This window comes from Bubalus kerabau, chromosome 2, assembly GCF_029407905.1.
Source record: "Bubalus kerabau isolate K-KA32 ecotype Philippines breed swamp buffalo chromosome 2, PCC_UOA_SB_1v2, whole genome shotgun sequence".
NCBI classification, from domain to species: Eukaryota; Metazoa; Chordata; class Mammalia; order Artiodactyla; family Bovidae; genus Bubalus; species Bubalus kerabau.
Window position 1 is genome coordinate 118,857,819 of NC_073625.1, and position 20,933 is coordinate 118,878,751.

Sequence of the window (20,933 nt, forward strand, 5' to 3'; positions counted from 1 at the left end):
GTAGTTCCCATTTGGCCAGGCTGTCACTCTGGTTTTTGTCTATCAAGGTCTTTGGCACCTCTGTGTGCTCCCATTCTCCGTGCGGGTAGCACTGGTACCAGAATCTGCCTCCCTGAACCCCTCTCTACTCAGAGCAGAATCAGGGTCTACTGGGGAGAGCGTGCTGGGCTTTCAAGTCAAGCCAACCTAGGTTCAGATCCCAGCTCTGACACTTGTTGGTTGAAGGACTTGGGCTATTGTTTTTAACCTTTAAAAGCGAAGACATCACTTTGCTGACAACATTCCATATAGTCAAAGCTATGGTTTTTCCAGTAGTCACGTATGGATGTAAGAGTTGGACCATAAAGAAGGCTGAGTGCCGAAGAATTGATGCTTTCAAATTGTGGTGCTAGAGAAGATGCTTGAAGAGTCCCTTGGACAGCAAGGAGATCAAACCATTCAGTCCTAAAGGAAATCAATTCTGAATATTCATTGGAAGAACTGGTGCTGAAGCTGAAGCTCTAATACTTGAGCCACCTAATGTAAAGAGTCTACTCATTGAAAAAGACCCTGATGGTGGACAAGATTGAGGGCTGGAGAAGAAGGGAGCTGCAGAGGATGAGATGGTTGGATAGCATGAGATGGTTGGATAGCATTGGTTGGACTCAATGGACATGAATTTGAGCAAACTCTGGGAGATAGTGAAGGACAGAGGACAGTCCACAGGGTCGCAAAGAGTCAGATACCACTTAGCGACTGAACTATAACAAGAAGCCTCTGGTCCTTCATCTAAACGTGGGAATAACTCCACTTACGTTGGGTGGTTTTGAGAACTAAAACTATTGCCTGTGTAATAATACTGGACACTCAGAAACCACTCGGAGAAAGTGTTCTTCTTTTGTGGCCATCGCTCATATTATTGGAAGTCTCCTAGGGCCATGAATTAGAGAGTTCCTCTTCTTTCACAGCCCTGAGGACGCCACGAAACTAGCACCAGATCCTTGAGGCCTCCCACCTCCCCCTCCTGTGGTACTGTGTTTTCTCTGCTTGGGTGATGGTGCCCCCTTGCCCCTGTCTCATGAGGGCTCTGCTCTATCTTGTGAAAGAGCTGCCTGAGACCTTGGGTGAGGGAACTCGGGGTGCAGGGGATGCACCAGTAGACAGGTGAGAAGTGGCTGGAGCGGGTGTGTGTGGCGGGGCTGCCCATCATGACGTCTTGATGGTTGCTACTCACGCCTGGACATTCTCTCCTGGGATACAGTGTCCTTCCTGAAGGTCACCATCAGCTTCCTCCCCTCTGTTGTCCAGGGCCACCTCTGAGAGCAGCAGGGGCCCCGAGACTCTGCCCTGTAGCCTCTCTTGTCTGTCCTGGTTTAGAGCAGCTTCTCAGGAGGCAGCCGTGTCACCATAAGGGCTTCCTGCCCTCCAGGCTCCAGGCTCATCACCCTTCCCACAAGGACTTCCTGCCCTCCAGGACCCTTCCCGACTTCTAGGTGGTGGCTATTGTGATTGCTGAGTTTAGTGCAGGATGCAACAGTTTTGCTCACATTTATGCATGTGTGGGCAGTGCGAAGGAAAGCTGGCCATTGGGTCCACACTGGCCTGGGACCCATTCTCCTCCACCCGCTTCCTACAGGGGCCCGAGAAGCAGCCCATTGCCCTCTGGCCTGGGCAGCTGGATGCTCACCTACTGTTTTCAGAAAACTCACATGGGATGTCAACTAAGGTTTTGTTTCTGCGTCACAAAGGAAAATAGAACAGGGACTACTGAATCAGCTTTTCTTGAATCATAAGCTGTGATTTCTCCAGAAACTAGATAATGGCTGTTGAATTCCACAGCTGTTGCTGAGCATTTACTGAATGTCAAGCCCTGCACTGTGAGTGGATGGAGGCTGAGATGCCAAAGATGGAGTCCCTGTCTTTAGGGAGTCTCCATGGGCCGTGGGTCCTGACAGCCCCATGCTCTGCATCTGGGCTGGTGAAGGGCTGGTGGAGAGCCAGGGCGGGCACCTGGTGCTCTTACTTCACCACTCCTTGTCTGCCAAAAGTCTTCCTTGACTGCCTCAAGCTCTAGCAAGTTCCCTCCTCTCCAGACCCTGGCTTCTGTGGCGCCTACAGCCCGGGTGATGTTCCCTACCTGTTATCTAGTCTTCTCGGCATCACAGCCTCACCAGGCACATCATATCATATGCACTTCAGCAAATGAAACAACTGAAGTTTAGAGAAATGAAATAGTTCACCCAGGATCACAGAGTTAATCGGCGAGCAGAACTGGAACCTGCTCTCACGTGGTCTGATTCCCAGGCCAGGGCTTTCCTCAGGACAGAGTACTTACTGTCCATCATCACTTGACCCTGAGAGGCCCGTCTTCCATGTCACATCAGCACTAGGTACCCTTTCTCTGTTTTGTGTCCTTCCCTGAGGGCAGGGCCCAGTCAGCCTGGTGTCTGATCCCCTGCTGGCACTGCTGGCCCAGACTCTCCGATGGGCCCACTGCATGAAGGATGGAGAATGAGCTCAGCGCCTCTCTCCTACCTTCTCACTCCTCGGTCATCTGGGAGCAACGGGAGCAAACAGCTCTTATGAGCCAGGTGTCTGTCTAATTATATCTGAGTTAGTCTTTCAGACAGTGGATTAAAAACATAACAGCATCTGAGGTCTTTTAGCTGGTTCTGTCTGGGTCAGCATCCTAACCCCACACATATCTAGGTTTGTAGAAATAGTAATAAGAAGCTGAGGCAACAATGACTTATGGGTCATTTAATACCTGTACCGAAGAGAGAAGCACCAAGACAGTCATCTAAACTCGAGAATTTGGTCGCCTAGTTTTACAGTGGATGTCTGCAACCAGAAGGGAAGCTATGAGGCAGTTGTCTTCCTCTGTGAAGGCTTCTAGTGAGTCAGGGGTTGCTGGTAGATGAAGGGCCTTTGTTCTGGTGGTGTTCTGGTGGTGTCATTGCATTATTTGGTGATAGCAAGAATAATCCATAAATCCAATAATAAAACGCTTTGCACCTTTCACTTCATTCTCTGTCAATGACTGAGCCTCCCGGGAGGTATGTCCCTGTCTCATTGTTGTATTGTTCTTTCCTCCAGAGATCCTGCGGATAATTCAGCTGGACCTAGACCTCAAGTACAAGACCAACATCCGGGAATTGTTTGAGGAGTTTGACAACTTCCTGCCAGGTGCCATCATTGGCATAGCACGGGAGATGCAGCCAGTGTACAGGTAGGTGGGAGCAGCTGGCCTGCGGCCTCCAGGAACCCTCCCTGCCTCTTACCACCCCCACCCCCCACCCTCCGCAGCTGGGATCCATGGGTCTGCCGTCTTTCTGCACTGAACATCTTGGGGACACTTTTGTACTTATTGTTTACAGTAAATAGTTTGGGCAGAGGGGTCTGCACCAAGACCATAGATGCTTACTTACCTCATTCATTTGGGACAGTTGGTGACATTTTTTCTTGTGGAAAGCCCAGCCATTTGGGTTCTGGTTCAGCTCAGAATTTTAAAATCTCAGGCTCTGTCTTACAGTGGAGGTGTCGAGATGCAGCTTTAACTTGGTTGTCTGATGAAATAAGTTTTCTTGGCCTCTGAGTCACCAGCAAGCCCTCCTCTGTGTAGGGGGAGCAGGTTTGTCGAGATGCAGCTTTAACTTGCTTGTCTGATGAACTAAGTTTTCTTGGCCTCTGAGTCACCAGCAAGCCCTCCTCTGTGTAGGGGGAGCAGGTTTGTCAGTGTTTTTCAGGGAGGGAGAGGCCGCACAGCTTTCGTGCACAGATTGGCACCAACCAGTCGAGTCAAGAGTGTGTTCTTGTTCTATATAGAGTGTTTTCCTTATCAGGTGCTCAGCGTAGCGAAACTCCAGCACTGAGAACCGGGAGACACGTTCAAGAGTATTCATTGTGGCATCATTTGTAGTAGCCCAAACTGAAAAGAGCTTAATGCTCATAGACAGCAGAATGGATAAATATAATATATTCATCCAGTTGAGTACTTGAAATAAAATGAGCAGACAGGTACCTACGTGCACTGATAGGCAAGACTAAACTGTACTGTTTAGGGATGTATATGCAAGTGGTAAATGTCATAAGGAAAACCAAGGAATGATGGTCCCAAACGGCAGCGTGACAGTTACCTGTGGAGTGGGTGGGGGATGGGAGGGGCGTGGACACGGGTGGGCGTTGCTCCTGGTTGGCTGCAGTGCTTTGTGCTCCACTTGAAGGGCTGTGCGTGTGTTTGTGTGTATTCCTTTGTGTGTAATATGTGTCTTACCATTTAAAAACATATAAAAAGAGAAGGAAAGGCAGAAGCACCTGCAGGTTTTCATTATAAATCAGGCCCATGACCCTGGGTACACAGACTTCCACATTGCTGACTGTTCCTCTTCTAGGCAGAGCCATAGCTCCCTCAGAGCCTGGAGCTGGGGGTTTGCTGCCCCCTGAGCTGGCCTACCCTTGGTTCTCAGTGCATACCCTTATGCTGACTCACAGTGGGCATTCTCAGAGCCAGGCCCAGTCTTTGGAGAGCCGCAGGGCAACTAGTGACTCAAGAACACACATGTCCTCAGAGAGAGGAGAGTGACAGCCTCGGCTGGGTTGTAGTTATTTGCAAGACCCAGATCACATAACAGGAAATTCCTGCAAGGCCTCTGAGTGAGTGGATAACTCCTGGGCCAGGTGGGCTGTTTCCCTTACATAATCCTCTCACAGGTTGCCCTGGAGTCATGCAGTAGAGCCCCTTACTCTGCTGTGGGTGGGGAAGAGGAGACTTCACTCTGTGACTTGCACTCACAGCAGCACAGCCCCACCCCTTCCTGCCCCCTTCCTTCACCTTCACACAAGGTGTTAGGTCTGTGGTTGTTGGTTTAACCAGGGGAGGAGGTGGAAGGAACACTGAACCAAGAGTCTGATGTCCTATGTGCTGGTCCCAGCTTGGTCACCACGCTTGGTCTTGCCATCTGAGGGTGGGAGCAGGTGGGCTCTGAGACCACCGTCCTCTAGCCCTGGCATTTGTGATCCCAGCCCTTCTGACCCTCACCATTTCCAAGTCATCTTTGCTCATCCTGAGGTTGCTTGTCAGCTGGTGAATTCCTCACCGCTACACAGGGCCCGTGCCCCGAGGATCGTTAAACCAGGCTGACTATTAAGTACAATTAGAGCTGTGAGGCCTTCAAGCCATGGTTTGGAATTTTTCTCATGCAATACAGATGAAAACCTGATCATGCTTAACTTAAATGGTATTGGCCAGAATTTATCTTTTCTGTACATCAAAAATTTTAGAAACATTGAAACCGAAAATCAGTTTAATTAGGCTTTTCAAAGGAAATGTTTGAAAGATTTTAGATCCAAAATGAAGTTGAGTTTTCTTCATCTTCAGAATCCTTCATTCTGCATCATGACATGAGACAGAGGAGACTCCTGTAGCCGGGCTGGTGATAAAGTCCAGAAGATGCCCTGTTTGTAGGGCTCAGTCTGTCAGAAGCAACAGAAATGAAAAGTCTTTTACTTCCTCTTCCCCTCTTCCATCCCCTTCCAGCCGAAATGTTTCTAAAGACCTCTGATAATTAAGTCTGCAGTGACTGCCCTGTGCTGATCTGTCCCCACCGGCTCTGAGTAATTTGATACTTGCCTTCTGTCTCATGCTGGGGCTGGGAGCATTTGGTGCTGGCCGGGGCAGGGAACTGTGGTTTTTTTGCCATCTTCCGTAAGAAAACTGGAGGCTCCAGTAGCCCCAAAGATCGAGTGTTAGTTGTCTGCCACTCGGCAGTCTGTGCCCGGGTGTGAGTGTTTGTAGGGAGGGGGAATGAAGGCAGGGGAGTAAACAAGGCCTGAACCAGGGCCGGCAGAGCCAGGCCCCCGAGAACAGCTTCAGGCCCATCTCCGTAGATGGGGCTGGTGTAGCTGGTGGGGAATCCCCTGTGGCCATCTGCCTTCCTCTGTAGGCACCCGGTCCTCCCCCAGGAACTGGCCTGTAGACTGTGAGGTGGGCAAGGTTTTATCATAAACAGAATCTGCTAGCATCTGTGCAAAGAAAGGAAAATTTAGAAACCAAACGGCACAAAAGCAAACTTAGCTGATGAACAGAGCGCATTCTGATCTGGAAATTCACTAAGCAGAAATAAATCTAGACCTTCTCAGCTGTGTTATTTTTATAGTCACTTGTCCGAGAGTTACTATACTTCAAAAAAGGCACATATTAAGTCATTTTTATGGCTGTTTCCCTTTGATTGTGTGCCATGAATGTTAGAAGCTTGAGGGGCTGGAAGAGAAAGTATTTCCCACTGTACTTTTGACAAATAGCTTTTTAAAAAAACAATCCCCCCCGCTGCCCCAAACATAGCACCACGTCAGCTGTGTTTTCTAGAAAATGATGTCTCATGGGATGCTAGCATTTTGATTAAGGAGGCTTTTCCTCTTGGGCCCCTGTAAATGTCTCATGACTTTCCTCATCTGAAAACTGGGGAGCAGTGGTCATCTTGGGTGGAACATTGTCCTTCATTTCTTGATTCTTTCTCTTCTTCTTTGCTAGGAAACTCTAGTTAGTTGGGCAGCATGGTTAGTTGGAATAAGTGGAGAAGGGTCTAGTGCTTTCTAGTCATAAATAGCTGTGTTTCAAATATGTGTTAATCCAGGATGCCATTGAGCATTTTCTTCCTTATGAGTATATTGAAAAAGTAAAGAAAACTGTTAGACCCTATTTGTGCATAACCTATAAAAATCATAAGGGTGTATCACCTGGCAGAGCAGCCATACATAGAAGAAATGACTCAGATTATACTCAGAAACCATGGATTATAGTCCTGCCTTTCACGAATTACCTATGTGACACTGTGCAAGTCGGTTGATTCTCTGAACTTCTGTGTTTTCACCTCTAAGTGGGGATAGATATGTCTAATACACAGAATTGCTGAAACGCTCAAATGAAATAAAATGCATGAAAGTTTCTGGTGTAAAAGAGACTCTGGGTAAAGAACGCTTCCTCCTTCCCACCTTCATCATCATAGCTCCGTTAGTGTTTTCCTCTCCAGCTGATTTGTTGTTCGGTATACCTCCTACTCTACCCCACCCACAACAGACATGGTTGCCAGTTAAAATACAGGATGCCCAGTTAAATAAATTTCAGATAAACAACAAACAACTGCTTTATTGCTTTATGTAAGTATAACCCAAATGTTGTAAGGGGATATACTTACACAAAACAAGTATTGTTTATATGAAATTGAAATGTAGCTGGGTATCCTGCTGGTTTCCTTTCCTTTCTTCCCTTCTTTCTTTCTACATTTGGTAGTTCTACCCCTACTCAGGTGTTAGAACCCCCCTTTTTAGCAATGGAGAGTGATCTGGCTTTTCTATAAGATCCTTGAGTGAATGGGAACAAAGGGTATGGAAGCGGGAAACTAGTGGGAAGGTGGGAGGTTGAGGGGCAGCCTTCAGAGTCTTCAGGAGACACCAGGCCTGAGGTTCACCCAGCCCTCTGCAGGAGCCAGGGCCAGACTGTGGGTAGTTGGGTAGGCTCCTGGAGCTAGGAAGCCCAGCAGTGGCTTAGCTTCAGGCCACAGGGCTCCTGCTGAGCCTGGAGTGAGTGAGTGAGAGTGTGTGTGTTGAGGAGCTGGGGTAGCAGCCATTGGTCGTGGTCACTCTGTCTTGAGGCTGGCCGCCTGAGGAGCTGTTGAATGGTAACTTTATTATTGGGGGCCACGGGCTTCTGGTTCATTCTCTCTTGGCTCCATTGGCTGGCTGTATGCTGGTTTGAGCCCAAACCCACCATGAGGTGGAAGCAGCAGGCGAATCCTGTCAACTGCTGATAATGACACCAGGCAGGAATTTGCTTTTGTGGTTAATATTTTAATGGTGTCTACTCTTCTACGTTTTTAGGTCTTGTGGTTTTTATTGATAACATTTGTGGCGGCCTAACCTCTTTCCAGATGCTTGAAATAAAAATGTCTAACTTACTTTCAGGCCTCTTTATCCCATTCCTAGCACTGCAGAAGGGCTGTCAGGGATGCTGGGAAGGAAGTGAGGACTAGCACAGAAGTAGGAGGGGAGAACGTGGACTGACACCACCTCTGCCACTCATGGCTGTGTGACCTTGGGTGAGTTTCCTGACCTCTCAGAGTTTTAGTTTCTTTAGCTGAGACCTGGAGATTATAGCAGTACTGTATAATACTATATATGGTGAAGTTGATTGAAGGCTAAATTAGACAGTGTATCTGGCACAGACTAGCACTTCTTATTTGTGATAGCAACTTTATCCAATCCCACTCAGGCACATAGTTCTGTGACCTTAGGGAGGTCACTTAACCTGTGAGGTTCAGCTCCCTCATGGTATGTAAAGCTGGAGCAACTGATAATTTAGCATAATTAGTGTTGGTATTTTGGCTTCTCAGCATCTGTCATCAGAGAAGGCAATGGCACCCCACTCCAGTACTCTTGCCTAGAAAATCCCATGGACGGAGGAGCCTGGTGGGCTGCAGTCCATGGGGTCGCTGAGGGTCGGACACGACTGAGCGACTTCACTTTCACTTTTCTCTTTCATGCATTGGAGAAGGAAATGGCAACCCACTCCAGTGTTCTTGCCTGGAGAATCCCAGGGCCGGGGGAGCCTGGTGGGCTGCCGTCTATGGGGTCGCACAGAGTCGGACACGACTGAAGCGACTTAGCAGCAGCAGCAGCAGCATCTGTCATGGCTTCCTGGGTGGCCCAGTGGTAAAGAATCTGCCATTGCAGGGGACACAGGTTCCATCCCTGGGTTGGGAAGGTTCCCTGGAGAAGGAAATGGCAACCTACTCCATTATTTTTGCTGAGAAATCCCATGGACAGAGGAGCCTGGCAGGCTATCGTCCATGGGATTGCAAAGAGTAAAGACATGACTTAGCAACTAAACAACAACAAAAACAGCATCTGTACCCCCTTCCTATGTTTGAGAAATTTCCTGCTGTATAAGCCTGCCTCCCTTTATGAAGACAAAAAGGCTGAAGACTTTCTTTCCTGGACTCCATGCAGCTAGGGTTCTGTGTTCTCCATCCCTTGAGAAAAGCACCATCAGGAATTTAGAATCTATGCAGGCGGGTTTTATACTTTAACAATATACCCTAAACAATATAAAGTGAAAGTGAAGTCGCTCAGTCGTGTCCGACTCTTTTCGACGCCATGGACTGTAGCCTACCAGGCTCCTCCGTCCATGGGATTTTCCAGGCAAGAGTACTGGAGTGGGGTGCCATTGCCTTCTCCAGGAGAAGCAATATAAGGTATTTGCAAAACAGAAATGGACAGTATTACCAGGAGAAAACAGTGAGTCCACAATAATGGAGTGAAATGTTAACATGCCTCTGTCAGAAACCAGGAGCTCAAAGAGGCGGAAGGTTTGTGTGCAGAAGATCACAGCAGAGGAGGAAGGGCGGGGGACGCGAGGAGGACAGACCGCTGGGGCAGGCGCCTGTCCCCTGTTTCACACCGAGAGCCTGCCTGGGGGCCTGGCGGGCATTTCAGTGCCCCACTGAGAGTGAACCTCTGGCCACTACCTGCTTCTGGACGCCAGCCCTTGGCTCCAGTGGTTTCTTGTCCATGGACATGTTTGTCTCATTTTTTACTCCTACTATTTTCCTTTCTCTGCTACATTCCTTGAATTTAAAAAAACATAAGAGTAATTTATCATTAAAAATTCAAGCAGTATACAAAGATGATGATTTTTCCAGAAATTTTCTACAGATTTATCAGTGGTGTGTATATAAGTGGACTCATACTTTATATACCCTTGTGCGTCTTTCTTTATTCACTAAACAGTGTGTCTTGGCCATCCTTATCCCTAGACATTGCTAGTCTCCCATTATGTATTTTTTTGTTTTATCTTGGAAAGCTTCTAACATAGACACAGGTAGACAGAATCATGTAGTACTCTAGGTGCTTTAGTATTATAATATTCATGGAGTTTTAGTAATTATCAACCCTGAGCCAACCTTACTTCATCTTTATCCCTATCTATCTTCTCTTACCGCCCCTTCCCAGACACCCCCATTATTTTCAAGAAAACCCAGTCAGCAAACCATTTCATTGGTAAATATCATTTTAAATTTATCATTAAAAAAAAAATTCCATGTGCTCGTTTCTGGATGTAGAGCTGAGAGGTTGTGTGAACTCATGGTGTCATTTTGTCTTCAAGTTCCTCGTCCTGAAATCAGTTTATATGAGGGAGGAAAACAGACCCAGCTCTGACGTCTAGCCAAGTGACATTTTCCGTCCCTCTCCAGATTGTCTTACGTCAGGATGTTAATGTGGCGGTCTTGTCTGGAAGGTTTTACAGCCCATATAAATCCAGGTCCATTGTTCACCAGGCATGAAACGCTGCATTATAAGGTAACTGCCACCACCGTCATTTCAGGATGAGTAAGCTACGACTTGCGGATGAAAGAGAGTAGATTTTCATCTTTCTGCTGACACCTGAGGATGAATTTCTTGGCTCTTGTTCTTGTGTTTTTTTAAAAAAATTAACCAAGATTGAACCTGTCGGTTTCTATTAGAGTTAAATCTGAGTACAGAGAGAAAAGCCTGCCAGCTTTTAAAATAGTGGCTGATGAAGAAGCCTTGTATTCCTTCATCCCTGGGAGTTAGAAGACAAGGCTGACTGCTTTTGCGGAGCCCGTGTAACCTGGCAGCAGTGATGTGGCCCCTTCAGGAGTCACTAATAAAAGGAGAGAAGAATACCTGCTCTGTGGTAGAGATAAAAATACTACAAGATTATTATTTTTAATGGCAACATTGGGAAAATGTATTTTAAAAGGAAAAAGCTGCATACAGAAAACCCGAGTGGAACTGTGTTACTGTTAATGTAATTATTTCTTCTCTGATGGTTGTGTCCCCCGGGGAAGCTGTGAATATCCAATGTCATCTGAAGGTCATGGAGTCAGGGAGGCTCCTGAAGGCTGAGCACCCAGGCTGAGATGAGGTCCTGGTGGGGACCATGTGAGGGACTTCCCTTCTCTGAAAACACGGCTCATATCAGCTCTTGTGTCACCCTGGGCAGTATGAGTCCTCTGGCACTACTGAATCAGTCAGATCCGTGGCAGGGTGCCTGACACACATGTCATGGGAAGAATGAGTGAGGAAATGAAAGGGCAGAAGGGCGGGGCCAACTTGCATGCTCACTTTGGGGGGTGCAGTCCAGGTACCTGGCACACAGTAGATTTTCACTGAATACAAGACATTGTTTAATAAGAGGGGACTTCCTCAACAATGTGTTAACCAGTTCTTAAGTAAGAGTCCATAGGCCCATCGCTGGTGTTTTTATAGAAATCGCTTTTATTTTCTTTTTAGAGACAATCCGTGGCATTGTTATTCTCGGTTTTTATTGGGTTCATCATGTGTGAACCACAAGATTACGAGCTTTGAGGAATTATGAGGTAGATCACATGGTTCCTGCTTTCAAGGAGATTATAATGTGAGGGAGATGGGTGGTTGGAATTCAGTAAAGACTCAAACACCCAAAATGCAAACTCCAAGTTGCTGCTGCTGTTTAGAGGTTTCCCTTGGATGAGCCACAAAGAAGCATTACTGTAGGGACTGGGAACTTTACTCTGTGCCCATGTCATCCTCAGTTTAACAGTCTGCTGTCAGAATTCTAAGGCGTGTATGTGTGTATGTGTGTGATGTTTCTGTCTTTCTTCTGAAAGGTCTCTTGGGAGGGCACTGGGGTTTGCTGTGCAAGTATAGCCTCCAGGAAGTATGCTTAGATGGACCTGGCCCTGTTCACAGATGGAAAACTCCCCGGAAGGCTATGGCCGTGGGCCTGGCTGAGCAGGAGAGAGAAACTCAACCCTGTGCTCCAGAAGCTGGCAGCCCCATTGGCAGGACCACTACCCTGGATGGCTCCTCTGGGGGCCCTGGTTGGCAAGAAGCCCAGCAAAGGATGACAGGCTGTCCTTTTTTGCATTACTACTTGTTTCTTTTGCCAGATAAACATCTTCTTGAGAAATCCTCCTTTGTAATCTAGGCAGCAAAAAAAGACTTATCTGTAAGCATCTTCCTGGGGAAAAAAAGGCAAAATAGCATAGCTGATTCATGGTGACACATGTACCAGAGGGACTTTCTGTGACAAACAGTGTGTGAAAAGGGCTGAGTTAGGCGTGACTGGCTCCACGTGAGGGGAATTTCAGTATGGCTCCACGGCCACCTTGGGCACACATTTCAGCCACATGACTGCATTTCTGCAGGTGGTTGAAATGGATCATCAGCCCTGAGGCCCTCTGCCTCGAGATTGACTGCAGAATTGATACTGCAGAAATATCAGGCGTTTCACCTGGACCGGAGTTTGGAATGAACCCCTTAGCTCCTACCCTTGCATTGGATGACTACGGGCTGTTAACTGTTAATCATAGAGCATTCCTATGATCTTTTGTTTGGAGGGGGCAGAATTGACCCCCCACATCCAGGAGCTGCCCGTAGGAGCACTTTGATCCAGGGACCTAGCCATCCCCAGCATTCCTGTCTTCAAGATTTTTCTATCACTGTTTGTAAAAGGAGATGTAAGGAACCAGAATTGCTTCCCATATAATAATCTACCTGTCCATGCCTCTATAGTGAACACTCATTCTGAGGCTTGCTGTCCAGATGGGCTTCAGAAATATGAGGTCAGGGAGCTGCTTGTGGGGCTTCATTACTATCAGAAAGCGTGGAGTGAGTGTCAGTCCATTAGGCTGCTTCTCTGGTTCCCGTTGATTCCCCCTTGGCCCTGTAAGGAAACACTGCCTCCCTTAATAAATGAAGCCCAGGGTCTGCAGAGAGTATAAGCAAGGGAAACCCTTTCCCTAACTGCTAGGACCATCTTATCTCATTGGATCCAAGAATCATGAACTTGGAACTGTAAAGAAAGGAATATAATTCTAGTGCTCTAACTTGGCTCAGCAGTGAATGAAATTTTCACATTTTAATAATGTGACTATCGTTCGTTGGTATTCAGCTCTCAACCTGGAAGATAGTGTCTAAGCATGGTAAAAGTGTAAGGGGGAATCATATATTTTTTTAGAAGAAATGACTGGAGCTGGAGCAGAGGGGAAGCATCTGCATTTCTTCTGCCTCTTCCTTCCTGCCAAGATGTCAGCAGGGTTTGGGAAGAGCGCCATGTGATCTTGGTCCTTCGGGCCATCTCTCTACTCACACCTCACATCCTCTCAGCTGCTTTCAGAGGTTAAAGGCATCATAAAGATCAGTGGTCCCCAACCTTTTTGGCACCAGGGACCAGTTTTGTGAAAGACAGTTTTCCCATGGACTGGGGGTGGAGGGGGTGGTTTGGGGATGATTCAAATGTATTACATTTATTGTGCATTTCACTTCTATTATTATTACATCAGCCCCACCTCAGCTCATCAGGCATTAGATCCCAGAGGTTGGGGACTCCTGATCCAGATGATCAAGCAATGTATTTTGTATGAAAGGAGTATAGAGAACCTTTGAGGCCTTGTTGGTGCAGAGGAGACTGAAACAGGCAGCCACAACGTGGGAGACAGATGTGGGTAAATGGGATACCTGGATCAGCTGCGGGTATAGGTGCCCAGCAGCCACCTACATGGACAGAGCAGAGGAGCCTCAGTCTCCAGTCCACGTGCCATGTCACATTTGGGATCAGATACTGAGTGGTTTTTATTTTAAAACGAGAGAACGTCTGGTTAGGCTCTCAAAAGCAAAGAGGATCATCTAGTTAATGTAACATCTTGTAACAGGCACAAGAATCATTTGTGATTCAGGAACTCAGGATCTAGCCTGTAGCAGTGTAATTTCAGGTAAATGCCTTCAGGAAGTAATACAAGCTTTTGAAGGTTTAAAAATGGATTGTGGCACAAAAGGATGGAGAACAGTTGATGGAACACCCATCTATGCCCTGGTTCTTAACTGATGTTTTTGATGGTCTTGTTTGTTTTGCATGAGTATGAGCCCAGTGTTGCCAGGTGTTTGAATTTTTTTCCCCAAGAAAAGCCATAAATCTGTGTTGTTAATGTAAGAGTTCCTGATTTTAAAATAGTGGTAATCAACTCTGCTGGCCAAAAAACTCCAAATGGTACACTGGATTCAGCTCAAGAGCTCCCAGTTTGAGACTTTGGGTCTGAGAGTTCACTGAGGCAAAAAACTGACTGAATGCCTCTTGTTGTCAGCCTGGACCTTCCCAAGGTTTTGGTTATCAGCTGATCCTTGGATGCAGACAGTTTTTGGGTGCTCAGACTTTTTCTCAAATGTTTTCTGTCTACCTGAAATAGTTGATTTTTCCAGGTAATTCAAAATTCCATCAAATGATTTTCTAACTAACCTCACACTTACATAATCATAAAATGCCAGGGCCAAGCATAATTCTTGTCCAGAAATGTAATTTGGGAAGAAAATAAAAAGATTCCCAGACTTCCATTTATCAGAGTGGCAACAAATTTAATGTGTATGAGAAAAATCTTTGAACTCCTCTCTGTGTCTGAAGGTGCTGTTAAGAAATTAAAGGTCTAGATGGGGAGGAAAGGAGGAGAGAAGCCCAAGGCAAGAGGGAAGGGGGAGACGCATGGAGTCATGTGGCAGCTGTACGTTCACTGCTTCCATCCACCATCCTGCCTGTTCAGTGCTACCTCATGAACAAGCCAGGGACGTCCTGGCCCGTGGACACCCCAGTCCCAGGCTTTGCTGTCTGCACAGGCATAGGAGTGAGGATGTTGGGATGCTGTCAACACACGCAGAGTGCTTCCCTGATGGCCCATCTGAAGTCAAATAGTCCTATTTTTCCTGGACAATAGATTGGTTTCCCCTTCTGTACAACCATTTAGATGTCCTCCTTTTCAGTTGACTAACAGCAACAGATGGTGATTGCAGCCATGAAATTAAAAGATGCTTACTCCTTGGAAGGAAAGTTATGACCACCCTAGACAGCATATTAAAAAGCAGAGACATTACTTTGTCAACAAAGTTCCGTCTAGTCAGGCTATGGTTTTTCCAATGGTCATGTATGGATGTGAGAGTTGGACTGTGAAGAAAGCTGAGCACCGAAGTGCTGAGGTCCAGCCCGGCTGATCCAGGGAGTTCGAAGCGGGGACGGCGTCGGCGACGATCGGGATACAATAGCTTCAATTAGATATGAATTAGAGATGTAAAGAGTAATAGAATGAGGATAACTCAGTAGGAAAATTCAGTGGAGAAAAGAGGCTGAGTAGCTTGGTTTACGCGGGAGACCAATAAAACTTCAAGACAAGAAGTTTGCACCACTTATGTAGGCCGCAGGCGTCCTTCCGTTCTCCCAAAGGAGAGGAGACACTGAGGCCTCCCCGGTCGGATCGTAGAAGCCCAGGCATAATTAGCAAGCATGGCAGGTTCCGCGCTCCAGATGGAGACTCAGCCAGAATTTGAGAGACAGAGCGACATGGGGAGACCAAGTTTCAGTGAACAAGGCCCACACTTTATTTTCCAAAGTAGTTTTTATACCTTAAGTTGTGCATAGAGGATAATGGGGGAAGGGGTGGAGTCATGCAAGGACAGCAGTTCCTGGTCCTAATCGAAGCCAGGCTTTCAAACTTATCATATGCAAAAGTTCAGGTGAATTACATCATCTTCTGGCCAGGAGGCCTGTTAACATTTTAAGAAACTTATCTTTCTCTAAAGGTGATTATTCCAAAGTCAGGCACCAGCCTCCAAAAAAACATTGGACAAAGCTGCATTCCTATAGGGCAAAGGTGAGGTGGGCTCAATCAAGAAAAGAATTAACTCAAGGGTCCAAGGTTACAAACATTGAGGCTACTACTTACATTTCTATACACCCATTATATCAATCAATACACTGCCAAGGACACAGTAGGTAAGGAGTATGGAGACTTAGCAGCAAACATTGGCCCAATAAGTGAAAAACCCTTCACCAATACAATTTCTAATTAATCTTTTAACTACTCAAAGGAATCTGTGTTTAGACAGTTTAGAACATCTCCTGCCTCTCACAGTTGGGAGGCTCTGAACAATCACATGTGGCTGGAAAAACCTATTCAGGCAGGCTATAGGATTTCCAAAGGAGTTTGTAGGTTGAAACACTGTCACACCCAGGAATTATTAACTGGAGCTGTAAGCTAACTCTTTTTTCAGAGAGAGGTAGTGGGGGACAGCCCCCCTGTAAAGTCAGAGGTGTAGGTGAAAGCACAAAGCAGAAAGTAGGCAGACTCTGGTTTTGGGGGTAGATGCTCGAGAATTTCCAGGGTGACTCCTGAGGCTTGATTCCGCCTTTGCGTATGCCTAGCCTCCTTCCTCATGACCTTTGCCATGGGCGGAGTTCCTCACGCTGGCTCCCGGCAGTGATAGAATTCCAGTTGAGCTATTCCAGATCCTGAAAGATGGTGCTGTGGAAAGTGCTGCACTCAATATGCAATATGCACTCAATATGCAATATGCCGGCTCCCGGCACCAAAGAATTGATGCTTTTGAAATGTGGTGTTGGAGAATACGCTTGAGAGTCCCTTGGACTGCAAGGAGATCCAACCAGTCCATCCTAAAGGAGATCAGTCCTGGGTGTTCATTGGAAGGACTGATGTTGAAGCTGAAACTCCAGTACTTTGGCCACCTGATGCAAAGTGCTGACTCATTTGAAAAGACCCTGATGCTGGGAAAGATTGAAGGCAGGAGGAGAAGGGGATGACAGAGGATGAGATGGCTGGATGGCATCACTGACTCGATGGACATGGGTTTGAGTGGACTCTGGGAGTTGGTGATGGACAGGGAGGCCTGGCATGCTGTGGTTCATGGGTCGCAAAGAGTCGGAGACGACTGAGCAACTGAACTGAACTGAACAGGAACCTTAGAGCCAAGCTTGGGTACACCTGAATCTTGCGGCTGTCTGTAGAATGCCTGCTGGTGTCTTTGCTAGCTTAAATAAGTTCTTCCACAACAAGTTGGGGGGTGGTCAGATTTAAAGGGAAGAAGGAGAGGAAGCTGGATGGAGCCTGGATTAGTCTCCACTTTCTAGATCTGGCCGCCTGTTGTAATTAAAGATAAATATCGTGAGAAATAGTCCTAGAGGAAGTGCAGTGTGGGTGGGGTGACCATTTAACTTTACCATTAAATTATTGTTTAAACTGGAACACTTAGAGAGCGAAGAGAGGATGCTGTTAATAATCATGCCAGGACCACAAGGGTGAACCAGACCTGTCCTGGGCCACCCAAGGGTGTGTAATCACCCTCAGCTCAAGGCAACAGGGCAGGGAAGGATGGAAGGACAAAGGCTGGGTCAGGGATGAGGCAGGGGAAGGAAATTGTGAGAGACTGAGTTATTCAGGGTCAGAAATACTGCTGCGCTTGGCATTGCACAGGGATTCATCATCTGTTAGGACCAGGAAGGGGATGTTGGGCAGTTCTTGGGTCCAGAATTTGGCTTTTGACTGGACTTCCAAGGTGCAGGGTGAAGACAGCTCTTCCCTCTGAATGCATCTCACCAGGCCTGCCCCCCCCCCCCGCCCCCCCGCTGCTCCTGGCTTTCTGTGTCAGTGTGGGAGCTGTGGTTGGCTTTCGGTTGAATGGGGGGATTGGGCGTCTCTGTTGGATGGGCTCAAACCACGTAGTCACTGACTTGAGAACTGACCACTGGATGTGGAGGTGGTGGTGGTGGTTTAGTCGCTAGGTCGTGTCTGACCTTTGCAATCCCATGAACTGAGGCCCACCAGGCTCCTCTGTCCACTGGGATTTGGCCAGAATTCCATGTGGAAGGAATCTAAAGAGACATATGAAGGTGAGGTGACTGCCTCTGAAAAGTGTAGATGCTTTGTTTTCACCGTTGATTTTTGGCTAGTCTTGAAAATTCCCAAGAACTGCTTCTCGTGCATGCCCGTTGCACATCAGAATTTCACCAGGGCTGCTCCCTTTCAGCCTGTGACTGGAAAAGGCTGCCCCTGTGCTTCTGTGCACTCCAGAGGGCCTCAAGGTGGGGGTCACGGGGCTTGTCTCCTGAGATGAGGGCGGAGGGTTCAGGAAATGCCACCTTCTGTCTCCTGGGTGGGCTGGTTTTCTATCTGGAGCAGAATCAGCAGAAGCTGAGAGGGTCCTGGTCTGGGAGAAACAGGCCGGGCTGTAGGTGAAGGCGAACTCTGGGAGCTGGGGATGGATGGAAACTCAGACTCTGTGGATTTCACAGGCCTGGCCCTGGAGTCACCCAGGATTACCTTAGGCAATTAAAACAAGCTGGGAATTTCCGTCTTGGTGTATTTTTAGGAGGTGGCTCTTGTCCTGTTATCCCTGGATATCTGAGCTTATACATGCTAACCTGGTGATAACAGTTTAGCTCTGAAGGATTCCACAGGTATTGGTTGAGGGCCTGCCCCATACCAGGCTCAGTGGGCAAGCCACAGGCCCCACCCTCAAGAGAGTACAGTGTGGATGGCTGGCCCCCACTGCCTCTGAGGGGCTGAGCACCCTGGAAAATGTTCTGTGGTTGCATTCTCATAATTCAGAGGTTGCGTCCTTCCTTGCTTCCTTCCTGCTGCTCTGAAGGCCCTGGTCCCCTCTGCCTTGCTTCACACCACTTTCTGCCTATTAGAAGCTCCTTAGCCAGACTGTCCACTTGACTTTCAGTTTCATTTCACCCTGGACACAGTCTTTGACTCACCAACAGCTGCGTGTTCTGCAGCCAAGGGCAGCCTATCCCATCCCTGTCCTCCACGGTCCCTAAGTAACCGATGACTTCGCTCTCGCAAACTCTCTTGAACTCCTACTGTATGCTAGGTGCTGTGCTAATTCTAAAGTCCAAACTCCTTAGCCGGCCACTCAGGGACCTTCCCTTCTCCCCCTGCCTCCTCCACTTGTTTCTTGTACCTTTTGCACAGGACCCTGACCCCCACTGTCTCCCAGACAGGTGCTCACCTCATGTGTGACCTTTGGGGATGCTGTTCCCTCAGCCTAGCATGCTCTCCCTCCATCCTGCTCTTCTGTTTGCCCTGCTTATCCTTTGAGACCCCATTTCCAGAGAGCCCCTGAGGGCCTCCTTGGTCCCAGCTGTAACTCCCACTCCTCAGCACTAGCTGCCCTGAGTTATGAGCAGCTCATAACTCAGCGGCCAGATGCTTCCTGTGTGTGTGTCCCCCGACAAGGCTGTGAACTCTGAGGACAGGGCACTTGGCTGATAAAACATTAACAAAAACATTACCATCCTTTCTCCGAGTCTCACAAGTACAGTTGGGAAGCCTTGAACTGAAACCAGGCCTCGAGCCATTATCCAACTCTGGTTCTCTGAGAACAACCTGGAGTTTTAAGACTTGGTTATTATTTTCAAATAATGGCATGAATGACCAAGAGGAAGTCAAGGGGACTGAACTTTAGCCATAGGGATAAAACCAAATCACTTGATTTTCTGGGAATATACATGCTCTCATTGCATTGTGAACGTAGATTAGAATGTTGGGAAATTATCTGACCTCAAAGTTAGAGCTGGGTAGACTGCTGGGTCTACCACTCACTACTTATAAAACTTTGCATAATATATTAAAACCTTTTAAAGCCTCGGTTTCCTCATCTGTGAAATGGGGATATGCCGAACTTATTCCTTATAAATTGATTTCTGCTCCCTGCACCATGGCGTATTTGAACTATGTGATTCAGCTGTGGCAATGCAGATAAAAGCATCACTGGCCTCGTGCTGTGGGTGCTCAGTGAACAGTTTAGAATGAAGTGATGTCATATACACATCACACAACTCCAGGTGCAGAGGCACTCTGTAAACAACTTGCTTTCCCCTCTTCCTCCACCCCGTTCTACACAATCCACACCTTTCCTTGGTGCTAGTCAGTAGTCAACAGTGCCCCCAGAGCTCAGAGGGGCTGCTGAGGGTGGGAGGTGGGGCCGCCTTTTGAAGCCAGAAGGACTTTGTCCGGGCTTGGAAGGGCAGCAGGCCGTGCAGGAAGAGACTGCATCCTGCCTGACACGAAGCTGCCACTGGCCCTTTTCTCTTCATAGCCTTTGAGGTTCCAGGCCCGCTGCATGCCCTTGGCCAGAATGAAAAACATGACTTTACTTTTCTTGTCTTTGGGCCAGAAGACCAGTGTGGAAAGCCCAATGGCAAAGGGGCAGAAACTGGCCAGGTTGGAGCTGACTGTGAGTAGCCATCTGTGTTTTGAAAATTTCAGACTGAAAATAGCTCACAGCATACAATGTCAAGGGTTTTTGAGGTACCAGTATTAAAGTATTTCAAGCTTCTCCTTGTTGTGTGCTTATCCCTGCATGCCAGTTGACCCTGGTGCCCCTAAAGGAGGCAAGATGGCAGATGCAAGCGTGGTCTCTGTGGTTTGTGGGCATAACCATGAAGCAAAGCCTGAGCTTATGGGACTTGACCAACTTGAAGTCTATCCACCTCCTCCTACATACTTGTTCCCTGGGGTCATGTCTCAGTTTGAGAACCTGTCTTCTACATCCAGACTCACGTGATGGTCTGACCACCTGACACCACTTTTATTCCAGAGGCAGAGAATAAGCTCTTTACTGCCTCGGGTCTCCGCTTGGTCCTTTCTCGTCTCAGCCCTTAGACAAACATGCCATCACCTTACCAGCAACTCAGGTTGTGCTGTGAGCTTCCCGCTGCAGCTTCTTGGCGCCTGCCAAGGTGGTTGGAACGGCACTGCAGTCCTTTAGTCTTGAGCAGGGTTCAGCTGTTTCCAGATTGGCTTCGTATCTGCTCCTTATACTAATTCAGCAAAGTAGGAAGGCAGATAGTTTATGCCAATTTTGCAAAGAGACTGATTTGGGGATGGACTATGTAAAGAAATCTGCCTGTAATGTGGGAGATCGGGGTTCCATTCCTGGGTTGGGAAGATCCCCTGAAGAAGGGAATGACAACCCACTCCAGTATTCTTGCTGGGAAAATCCCATAGACAGGAATCTGGCAGGCTACAGTCTAGGGGGTTGCAAAGAGGTGGACATGATTGAGGGACTAACACACACTAGATTTGCCTAGGGTCACTCAGCCACTTGGT

At 47.6% G+C, this 20,933-nt stretch overlaps 1 protein-coding gene across 10 annotated transcripts in view; it reads left to right on the top strand.

Moving 5' to 3' along the window:
- The window catches only part of XXYLT1 (xyloside xylosyltransferase 1), a 179,093-nt gene that overhangs the window by 98,458 nt on the left and 59,702 nt on the right, over window positions 1–20,933 (top strand). For all 10 annotated transcript variants that reach the window (XM_055568630.1, XM_055568640.1, XM_055568638.1 and 7 more), the window contains one exon: window positions 3,076–3,208. In XM_055568630.1, coding sequence (XP_055424605.1) covers window positions 3,076–3,208 — 133 coding nt within the window. The remainder of the gene's footprint in view (window positions 1–3,075; window positions 3,209–20,933) is intronic.